Source organism: Gossypium hirsutum, chromosome D06 (genome assembly GCF_007990345.1).
Source record: "Gossypium hirsutum isolate 1008001.06 chromosome D06, Gossypium_hirsutum_v2.1, whole genome shotgun sequence".
NCBI classification, from domain to species: domain Eukaryota; kingdom Viridiplantae; phylum Streptophyta; class Magnoliopsida; order Malvales; family Malvaceae; genus Gossypium; species Gossypium hirsutum.
This window is the reverse complement of record NC_053442.1, coordinates 42,311,118-42,323,098: the sequence shown is the minus strand read 5'-3', so window position 1 is coordinate 42,323,098 and position 11,981 is coordinate 42,311,118. Positions and strand designations below refer to the sequence as shown.

At 30.0% G+C, this 11,981-nt stretch overlaps 1 protein-coding gene and 1 long non-coding RNA gene across 5 annotated transcripts; one reads left to right on the top strand and one right to left on the bottom strand.

Annotated features, from left to right (window-relative positions):
- Nucleotides 1-1,424: 1,424 nt before the first annotated feature.
- Nucleotides 1,425-2,046, bottom strand: LOC107900382 (calcium-binding protein KRP1). The gene has a single exon (XM_016826001.2). It carries the CDS (start codon nucleotides 1,940-1,942, stop codon nucleotides 1,604-1,606), a length of 339 nt encoding a protein of 112 aa, XP_016681490.1. The 5' UTR covers nucleotides 1,943-2,046; the 3' UTR covers nucleotides 1,425-1,603.
- A 3,925-nt stretch (nucleotides 2,047-5,971) lies between these two features.
- Nucleotides 5,972-10,011, top strand: LOC107901785 (uncharacterized). Of its 4 annotated transcripts, none has more exons than XR_001685412.2 (6): nucleotides 5,972-6,166; nucleotides 6,365-6,931; nucleotides 8,894-8,956; nucleotides 9,214-9,300; nucleotides 9,405-9,557; nucleotides 9,663-10,011. It is a non-coding gene; the product is annotated as an uncharacterized lncRNA (long non-coding RNA). The 4 variants fall into 4 exon arrangements; XR_005914925.1 differs by having other exon boundaries at nucleotides 6,362-6,931; XR_001685411.2 differs by having other exon boundaries at nucleotides 9,405-10,011.
- Nucleotides 10,012-11,981: the final 1,970 nt, after the last annotated feature.

The window sequence follows — 11,981 nt, the reverse complement described above, 5'->3', positions numbered from 1 at the left end:
ACAGAAACTAACGACTCAGTGACTAAAATGTTACAACGTGATAACATAAGTGACTAAAACGTAACATTTCAAACATAAGTAACTAAAATGTAACCTGAGCCAAACAAAAGTGACTATTTTGATAGTTTACCCTTTTAGTATTGAAAATTTATTGAAAACTAAAGAACCTAGTATATGTCATAGCCAACCTTCTGGCATCAATTTCCTTATAATTTTTTTATAATACTCGATAGATTTTATTCGGATCATTACGTGAAGATGAGATTAGTTATTGTAACAATGATATTAAAATTAATAGCGAGATGTATATTTGAATTTAAACGTAATTGTAACGTGGATGTGAGAATAAAAAATAATTGTTAAAAATATTATATTAGAAATAATATATAATAAAAATTATAAATTATTTTACTTTTGTAAAAATATGTGAAATTATAATTTTATTTAATAAAAATATTATCATATTGTTTTATTTTAAATTAATCACGTAATCAATTATAATTATTCAATTCATATTACTTTATAATTTTTATTTCAACATCCAAATCTCAACATGCAAACCACTTCTTTATCGCTCATGTCTTGCAATCCAAGCAAAGCCAACTTCTTCTTCAAGCTTTGGAAAAATGATCATTCCTTTGTCAACCCAAACCCATTGCACAGCTCCTCACCAACCCTTCAGCACCATAATGTCATTTTGTGCTGCCACTTTTGATGGAATCTGGGAACCGAATGGAGAAAGACCGACCAGATATGGGGTATTTATAGTTACATAAACATACACTCTTTAAAGGTTTTGCGAAAATGCTCTCCTTCCTCGAAGTTGCATTGGAGGAGTGGGTACCAATTGGTGAAGTTATAAAGGGAACACAATGATTTGGTTTTTTACCGACAATTCCTGGAAACAACCACACATTGTTCAAAATTAGTAGGTTTTTCTGTTTGGTTTTGAGTTTTGACCCACCAGGAGTACTGGTGTTCATCAGATTATGTTACGTCAGCTTATGCTAAAATTTGAAGGCCGAGAGTGAAGGAAAAAAGAGACTCAATTTTTGAAATATCAGCTGGGGTTTTGAACCTTTGATTCCATCATTTGGATGAGTCGCTTTCCTCCAATTCATCCAAATTGATACTTTATGAAAAGCACTAATGCTAAAAATATTTACTATAGATTACTCGGATAAGATTACTATAAGATTGTTGGAGCATCATAATCACATATCTAATCTAAATACGTACCAAATATGGATATTTTTAAAAAAAAGTAAATAGAGCACCACTATACTGAATATATTCACAATTGTTGTTTCTCTCCATTGAGTTTGGAAGGGTTTTCTGACAATGTTGAAGTGAGAAATTGTCTTCCGATTTCATGTAAGTTTTTTTTTTTTTTGGAATGGTTGATATAATTACTTGGTTGGAACTTAAAAAAAAAAAAGAGTTTAACTATTGGTTTATTACTCTTCTAAATTGCAAAAAGAGGCTACTCATAATTGGCAAATGATGGGGACAAAATGATAAAAATAAAAAACAGTAGTTCTAATAGTTGGATTTTTTTTCTTGGGGGTACAAAATCATAATCAATACTAGTTTGATGAACGGTCTAGAAATTGACAATAGCTTCAACCAATAATTTCATGGAACTATTCATCAACTCAGGACTGAGCCTAAGCATGAGGGTACAAAATTCCATCTCATTCAAAGCTCCATCACCGTCCAAATCACCTTCTCTCAACATACAAATTGCCTCTTCATCGGTCATATCTTGCAAGCCAAGCAATGCCGAGTTCTTCTTCAAGCTCTCGAAAGTGATCACTCCTTTGTCACCATCCACAAGCAATCGAAACCCGTTACAAAGCTCCTTCATGAAACCTTCAGCACCCAACTTCTCAACCATGGCAGGAAAAAAATCTTCGAACACCACACTATTTTGGGACGCCATTGAATATATATATGAACAAAGAAAAAGACCCTATTGTTTTATTTTAGGGGTATGATCTAGAAATGGAATGGTTGGTATAAAATGAGGGTATTTATATGTGATGGAAAGAGAATAAAGCTAAGGGAGTGTAGAAGAGAAGAAATGTTCGAGGAAAGAGTGTTAATGAGAACAAATTAAAGGTGGAGATAAAAAATACGAAGGTTGTCTTGGATGGCGATTGTTGCCTTTATATGTTATGTGCTTTTTGTGTAAGAAAATTGTCGTCCTTCCTCGAAGTTGCATATGTGATATAATTCATAATTGGTCATATCAAGTGCTAATTATTTACTTCTAGTTATAGACTGGTTCTTTGCTTCGGAGGCCAATTTTACTGGAGAACTAACTTGTAACCATATAATACTAAGAAAATGATTAAATACGAAAGAAATGGATGCATTTAGTTGCATGTATGAGTGTTTTAATTTAAGGTAATTATTCTTCAAAAGAAATCAAGTTTTTTTTAAACTTCACAAACAAAATTAGAAGGTTAACAAGTGTCTTGTAAGCACGGCGAAACTAAAAATTATTTTTAGGGGGCAAAATTAAATTGTAATTTTTACAATAGTAAAAATGAAATTTCACCATTTTTATAACTTATATTTTTATAATTTTTAAAATATTAAATCAAAATTTTATCAATTTTAGGGGGCCAAAGTGTAATTTTATTTTTACTAATTTAAAATTTTAAAAATTTTAAAAGGTTTAAATAGAAAATTTTTCACTTTAGGGTCAGGCCCCTGCTAGCCCATAGTTACACCGCTGTTTGTAAGGGTATAGTAAAATATTTTAAGAAAAAGTGACAATTATTTAAGATTGCTTGTGGAATTAAAAAAAATACATTGGCTTTGTACCAATTATACTAACTCTATTTTATCATTATTTTATTACACACTATAAACAAGTGATATCATCCTAAACTCCCTTGTGGAGTTTTTTTTATTCCATTCGCCGTGTATAGGATAATAATTCTTAATTTAAATCATTAATGACATAATTAATTCTAGATTATATGATAATCACAACTTGGATGAAAAGAAACGGTTTAATATAACGTATGATACTTGAACTTGACAGACTTTAATTTGGTATCTAAGTTTTTTTATCCAATTTGATACTTAAACTTGATACTTGATTTAGTTCGATACATGAACTTGGCACTTTTTCTTAATTTGGTACCTAAGCTTTTGTTGGTCCAATTTGGTACTTAAACTTGTCAAATATTATACAAATTACCCTAAAACACTAACAAGGTTAGTTTTTCCAATGAGAAGACAAAACTAACTATTGTATGATTGACATGTAGCTGATAACATGAAATTTAATGATAGAAATGATTACATTTATTAGGAGTTTCCTCTGTTCTGCTAAACAATGTGATAAAATTTTAGTTTTCATACGGGTTGAGATTACTTTGCTTGTTAATGGTAAAAATGATTCAAGAGAGACTACATCCTTAAATTATGACCTAATCTTCACAAAGTCCTCAATTCCACAAAATGTTATTAGTATCAAAGGAATTCATTATTCAAAAATTATGCTTTGAGCTACGCTTAAATAATGGATTTAAAAGAAAAACAAGAGTTTTAAAAAACTTAAAATAAAATAAATTCATTATGTTAAATAAAATAAAATAAATAAAACTAAAAGTAATTCAATATTTAAAATGCAAAAAAAAAAACCTCATTTCATCTATCACATGTCAATGATACATTTTTTTGCTCTTCATAAAAATAACTATGTTTGTATATTAGAGTTGTAACACCCCAAACCCGGCCTAGAAGTTAAGACCAAATCTGGAGGCTATATCAATTGATATTAAAACAAACCAAACCTTAAGTATTTTAAAGTTTTACATACAGAAAACAATTAAATAGTTATACCAACATGGAAATTCGAGCTTACAGATCGTAGTCTGAAATAAAACTTACATTAGTTCAAATTTAAACAAACAGTAAAATATCTAGAAAAGAGAGATGACCAAGCTCCTGACACACCGAACCTCCTAAGTCTGTAGGTTACCTGCAATTCAGTCAACAAATAGAATGAGTTTATCACACAATATAAATATAACATTAATTTCCCAAATTCGAATACAGAATTAGAAACAAATGATACTCATTATTATCGTAATAATTCAGATAAGATGCAGAACATATTAGATACGGATGCAGAATAGATTAGAATCAGATGCAATTTCCTACGCCCATCTACTACACACCATCTCTAACCATCCCAACACACCATATAATGTATCAAGTACCCATCCATCCCTACACACCAATTAGTTTTGGTATGACACATTTCAGAGTGATTACAGACTAGTTGCCAGATTAGTATGCGATGAATCGCCAGAATTAGATACAGATTTGTGGCTTAGCCATTCACTTCAGCAGATCATTAAACTGCCAGCAGTTTCTTCTTTATACCATTTCCACCCAATGCAGATGCAGATTACAGATATCAGATATCAAGTATATACATACAGTTATCCAAATAAAATTCATAATCAGATAATACAAATCATTATCATTTAACGGTTATCACATCAATTATACGTACATATAATCAATTATTCAGCCTTAGAATATTCGATATCAGTTATACAGTTTAATTCAGATCATACGGACCCTATGGAAGGCTTACGTTCGATACAAACAACACCGGCCCTAGGGAAAATTTCAGTATTTTGGCCCACACACCCGTGTGGATTCACATGGCCCAGCACACGGTCGTATGGCTCAAAATAGTGAGTAACACGGTTTGGCACACAACCAAGCACACGACCGTGTAACTCACAACCCCTTACATAGCCTGGACACGTACTCGTGTCCCTATCCCATCTGAAAAAAAATTAAAATACTATTATTTAAAATATTTTTACAGTGTTTTTGGTATATGACTGATTAAGTTTTTTAATTTATATATTAAATAATTATTATATAGTTGTAAAAGAGATAATATGAATTTTAATATATTAAAATTATCATTATAGTTTTTTAAAGCTTTTTTTTCATATTTTGAATTTTTTTTTATTTTGTTTTTGTTTTCTTACATAAAAAATTATATAAAAATTTTAAAATTTATCTAATTCTTTTAAATATTACTTAAATTTTCAAAAATTATTTATTTAAAATTGATATGAATTATGTAATAATTAAATATAAAATTGTAAAAAAAGTCAATCATTAGCAGCATTTATAAAAAAAACGCTGCAAATGGTAAGTAATAGCAGCGTTTAGACCAAAAACACTGTAACTATGTATTAAAATTTTCAAAACGGCACCGTTTTAATACAAAAATTTAATTTTTTTAGTTGCATTTTTGCTGAAAATGCAGCAAAAGGTCCATGTATTAAGTCCACCAAATTTACATTTATATTGTGATTTGCGCCATTTCTTGTACATGGGCCTTTGGTCCATGTACATCCTTACCATCTGCTCTTTTATTACGTATAAGTTACGATTTTAGTCTCTATACTTTAATTTAATTATTTTTAATTCTTGTATTTATTAAATTTTAAATTTTAGTATAATCGTTAAATTAATTAAGTTAAAATTTACGATTTATCAAATGTATAATACTATGTTAATTTACTATTTTTATATAATACTCACAAAAAATAATATCATCTTAATTAATGATTTAATTGCTACGGTTTTGAATTAAGATTAAAACTTTAAAATTTAAAAAGTGTAAGAGTTAAAAATAAACAAATTGAAGATTATGAACTAAATTCACAAATTGCTTGTGACTGATAGCAGAATTTGACCTAACGTATTAACTATTACTATTTGGACTAGGTTAAAATTTTAAAATTCGAAAATCATAAAAACTAAAATTTACCCATACGAGAAATACATTATCAAAAATTTACCAATTTTCTTTCAACAAGAAAATAATTTCACCTCAAATTATTATTATTTTATTGCTGACCTGAAATTAGTTAATACCCAATTAAATTGAGTAAATGACCAAAAATACCATTACGCCCAAAACAAAACCCTAGATAAAGCAATTTAAGCAAAAAGAAGAAGAAGAAGATCTTAGTCGTTGATCTGAAGTCTATCATGGTGTCTCGATATTAGGGTTTTTAAGTTCTATACTACCTTTTATATAATCTATCTCCTCCTCCTCCCTCTTTAGCCGTCTTTCCCTCCCTCCCTCTCAGATCAAAGCTTCAAAATGGTAAGTCTTTCTAACGTCCACGCTCTCCCATCTTTTTCAACTTGAAGATATTTCTCTTCGTATGAAGGGCTTTAAGAAAACTTTATCAAACTGCTTGGATATTAATGAAATCTTATGGCTTTTTGAGTATTGCTCATTTTTCCACTCTAGGTCTTTTTCATTCACCCAGTAATCACTTTTTAATTTTCTTTTTAGTAGGTTGGTTTTATTTTGATGACAATTTTAGCAGATCCAACGGCTAATCCCTGTTTTTCTCCGGTTCAAATTCGGCTTCATTTTTCGCTACCTTTGTAAATTGCCGCGAAAAACCGTAACCCTAACCCTAAAGCTCCTCAACTTTTCTCAATGACGAAGGTTCATGGAACCGGCGTTTACGACTTCAAGCGCTGCCATGTGGCGGAGTACCTGGTTGAGTTAGCCGACAAACCGAAAATGAAACCTCCTCACAGTTCATCCCTTCGGAGCTCTATTACTTTGTCTGAAATCTAGCGGGACCAGCTGACTAGAATAGCAGCCGCGAATTGGCTGAGGAGCGGTGGTTCGAAGCCTGAAAAGCCATTCGACCCTCAGCTGGTTAAGGATATTTATGAGACCGAGCTTACGGTGAAGTCGGAAGGGAAGTCTCAGAGGAAAACTGTGCCGTTGCAGAGGGTTATGATATTGGAGGTTAGTCAGTATTTGGAGAATTACTTATGGCCGAATTTTGATGCTGAGACGGCTTCGTAAGAGCATGTCATGTCCATGATTTTGATGGTCAATGAGAAGGTAAAGCCCTTTTTTAACTAAATTAAATTCGTTTTAAATAACTTTGATAGATCTAACTTGTTCAATTACTCTTTGCTTGTTGCTTTGCTACTTTTTTTTTCTTTCTTATTCTGAGCAAATTATATTTTACATTTATCTATGTTAGAGTTGGTGATAAAAGAAGTAGGACATATTTTGTTGATAATATTGGTTTTTTTTTGTCAATTATGATTTTGTTGATAATATACTTGGTGAAAGCTCTTCAGTAGGGTGCTGTTCTTGATTGCTTGTTACGTTCTTCTATAAAATTAAAAGAATGATGGAACAAAAGTAGGAGGAGAGTGAAACATTTAAATGATGCATTTTCTTAAAAAAACATTAAAATGATATCCAATAACAAAGAATTTTTTTAGCAAATGCAATACATAAATAAAATTTGATGTACATACAAAGAAAAGAAAAGAAAAATCTACCTTAATATTTTTTTGGCTTGAGTGTGCGAAATTAGAATAGTAGTGAGAATTTACATATATATATATATCAAAATATAAAGATTTTTTAAAATTATAAATTTATTGTTATATTTGATGATACAAGAATGTGTCATAAAGGACAGAGATGATTCACTAACTAAAGGTGGAGCATGATAAGAGGGAGGTACAAGTGTTGGAAGAGAGAAATGATAGAGGAATATGAAGGAAAACTTAGATTGAAAAAGAGAGAGAGCAGCTCTTGTTGAGAAGTAAAAAGGGTATATTGATGGTTTGACCCCTTATATCGTATGACGCTTCCTGATTGGTCTATCTGTATTTCTTATTAGGTCGATAATGTAATGTTAAGTGATCAGGTTGAAAACATTAGTAAATTACCTTACATATTTGAAATAAATTACATTCATACAAGAGTAATTTTTGTCTTTTTACATTTCAAATAAAACCATTTTTATTTTATTTTATACATGTTGATATTTGAACTCATGACATTAGAATATATAAAATCTCAACTTTACCACTACAGCAAATGTTTCACCTCACTGAATTAGTGTCAATTGTACATTGAGTCGGTTAGAGAAATAACTTATATTCTTACAAGAATTCTTTTGTCTTTTTTCATTTTAAATTATAAATGTTGAGATTTGAAACCATACCATTAACATATATAAAATCTCAATTACTAATATTATTACACAATCAATGCTTCATTTTAAATTTTTGTACATATTAATATTATTAAACAAAAGTTTTCACCTACACATATTACATATTTTATTTTGTTCATATTGCATATGTTATTTTTAAATAAAAAATTATTTTATTTTTGTATGTGTTTTAAAATGCAAATCTAAGTTTTAAAAATTAATATACTTTTAACAACATAATAAAATAGTTGTCGTGACATCACTATCGAACTATTCTAGATGGCAGAAATGAGAGTTTAGTAGAGCCAAGTGGTATAAGAATTGAATTATTAGTTTCTCTTGAGGGGTTAGAATTAAAAAGAAAATAAACATCAATTACAAGTTTACAATGCCTCTACCACCATCTTACCCCTATTGGATGCACAATATTATAAAGTAAATTTCAATTTTGAATTTTGTAGATAATAGTTATCGTTTAAAGATTTAATCTAAGTTATATCTAGATTGAATTACAGCCTAGTATAATCATTATAAGAAAATAAAAAGAAATTAAAACGGGTGGAGAGAGTTGAAAAAGTTGACACGTGTTGTTGACATATATTTACCTAACCTTTTTCAAAGTCAATATTTATGACCGACTTGCTTACCTAGTCCTCCAGACTGTATTGAACCCCTTTTGAAGACTGTATCTTTTAAAGAAATTATCTTTTTATGTATGATCTCATAAATCTGGTAATATTTGTTTCTTTTCTTCAAACAAAAGCACTAGATGTAGTACTTCAGTATTCTTTGTTCAGAAATTGATGACAAATAGGCTAAATCTTTGATAACTGGTTTGGATGCAGGGAAGAGAATTAACCATTGCAGAGAAAACGAATTATCTGGTTTTCATGATCAATGCTTTTCAGGTAATCTAGCACCTAAGTATGCATTTTAGTGAATGCTTTTGGATGTTACAAATTCATGCATCTGTCAAATATTTGCTCCTATGGAATATAACCTCAGGCAGTTGAATGGGAGAACTTGACTTGCGTACCCTCTTACCTTAAACCAATATAATAGAGCTGAAGATGATAAGAAATAGTCCATAGTACATGTGTAAACATAGAACAACATTCTCGAGCTACTATCAATTTTGTAATGTTGTGCCTGTTGAATGTGACAGAGTTTGGAAGATGAAATTGTCATGGAAACTGTCCTTAGATTAGCAAGTCTGCGATCTTGGCACAGTTTGTCGTAGGGTCATTTTCAGGTAAGATTTTATTGAATGAATTGTATTTTTCAGTCTCCTTTTGCTGCTGGATATTTTATTCTCTCATCATCGTCGTCATCATCATCATCATCATTTCTCCATAGATGGAACTTTGTCTAAATCCAGATTTGATCAAGAAATGGAAAAGAATGATAAAGAAAGAATCTGATGATGCCAAGAAGCTAGGAGTGCATCTTGATCCCTTATCTTCATTGGAAGTTAACTTCTTGAGAAATCTGATAGAAGAGTTTCTCGAGGTGCTATGCTGGAGAATAAGTTGCTTCTTTTTTTTTCATGGTGGGTGGGGGTTTGGTGTTCAATGATTTTGCAGCAATTAATTGCCAATTTTTCATGTTACTTAGGTGCTTGATCATTAGGTTTTTACCCAGAAGAATCCTGTCAGTGAAGATGATGAACTTAATGCTTCTAGTATTTTCGATCAAGTTGATGATGCTTCTATTTTGTACTGTGAAAGGTTTATGGAGTTTCTCTTTGATTTATTGAGTCAGCTGCCAACAAGGATGTATCATTGCCCTGCAACAGGATCCTATCCTCTTAGCTTTTAACTGATTTGTTTTCTTGTCGTAAGAATATTTTTACCATTGTAACTTCTAACATTATGAATTTGAAGTATTATTTAGATTTGCTGTTTTTGATTGGATTTCATGCTACAGAAAGGGTTGTATATGAATGAAAATTGATTGTTATAAATCTGTCAAAGTTAGTGGTGTTTTTTCATAAATGGTGCTTTTACAAGCGCTATAGACCTAAAAAAATACTGTTAAAAGTCTATTTTGCTGCAGTGTTTCTAGAAATGGGATTTGAACCTCAAATCTCAAACACACAATTAAGACACTTGGCCATTGAAACAAATACTCATTATTAACAAAATTTAACAAGCAAAATTTCAAATTTTTGGGGCGCTACAAGAGTAATTTGTATATCGTTTGACAAAAGTACCAAATTGGACAAAAAAAAAAAAGAAGCTTAGGTACTATATTAGGAAAACATGCATGATAGGCAAATTTTGTTCTAGTACCACTCGTTTTGGCCAAAATGCTCCGTTCTGGTAGTTAGTGCAAATTTCAGTAGGTATCGATCGTATTGGTGTGTATCAATTGATTTCGCCCCTACTGGCTGAAATATGGTGTATTAGCTGGTACTAAAAAATAAATTTAAATTTAAAAATTTTATTATATATTTTGGATTTTTTGAATTATGGATTGTTATATGCATAATATGAGATCTTGTTGTTTAATTTATGAAATATTCTTTCCTATCTACTTATTTTGAGTTTGTTTAATGAAGGTTTGGATTTGTGATGTTTATTAAATAATATTTTATATAATTGATGAGTAAATTATATTTGATATTTATTTAATATTATTATTTAATGTTTGCAAATAATTTTTTATATAAAATGTTTTTTTTTAAAATAATGATAAATCCAAAATGATACAACAAATAAATTGGTACCGGATGGTACCAGTACTGGTAGAAAATAAAATGTCCACCAGTACTGTATTGACTACCTTGAAAAGTGTTAAATTCAATTAAAAAAATTAAATTCAAGTACTAAATTAAAAAAAAAACTTAAGTGCCGAATTAAAAAAAATACATAAATTTAATTAAAAAATATTATATTATGCGAAAAAATAAATAAACCTTTAGTTGAAATTAAACTCATCTTCCTTTTTCCTAGACAAATCATTGGTAAGTGCATATATCCACGACATTCATCAGCTACTGTTAAAAGGATTGTAGATTTGAACATATCCTAAGATTAGCAAATAGTCTCGCACATATCTTAGCAAATGAAGCGTTGAAGAGAAATAAAGGAGTTTACCTGGTCGGAAGCGTCCCTGAAGCTGTAGAAAAACAAGCAGAAAGTGAAAGGGCGAGAGAACCAGATTGAACAAGGAAAGGGGAGAAAACGAAATGAGGGGAGTCTGAGAAGGGTTGGTAACAGATTGACTAAAGCAGGCCCTTGGATGAATTGAAAACGTCTTGAAGAAGGAAAGATAGATGAAATGACAAAACGGTAATGGATTTGGTGCTGATTGGGCAAGTAAAACGGCAGCATTAATATGTTTCAGATTTTTGTTTCCTTTTTCGATTTCCTAGGCGATTAGGTTTCCTTTTAATTTTGTTTTAGTTTTCCTTATGATGGGCCAAGTCTTATAACTGAGCTCCTTTTCTTTCTTTTTCTTAGGTCTATCTGTGTAGTTCTGAAGTTATTTAAATAAAGCCCAATTTGAAATTTATTTCAAAAAAAAAAAACTCGTCTTCCTTTTTAATTTTTTTAAATATTCAATTAGAGATTTATATAATAATTATATAATTAATTTTAATGCATTGATGATCGATAATTTAATACAATGTAAATGAATTCAAGGGTGATACATCATAAAAAATATCATTTACAATCATTATCCGGTTCACTAATTGCATAGAATTATACAATACCGGTTAGTCAAATATAAATGAATAATTATATATGAAATGAGGTGAAAGTACTATAGAGGTATCTAAAATCGGGTAAATAAGTCTTTGTTATTTGTATGTCAGAAAAAAGTTTAAATTAATTTTTTAGTTAAATATTTCATCCATTTGTTCTCTTAAGTAATGAGTTGACATTTTTAAAAAAAAATATATATATAAGTGGCGTAGAATTAAAGGAT

Coding starts and splice junctions, on each gene's coding strand:
- LOC107900382 (XM_016826001.2), bottom strand. CDS start 1,942: ATGGCGTCCCAAAATAGTGTGGTGTTCGAAGATTTTTTTCCTGCCATG.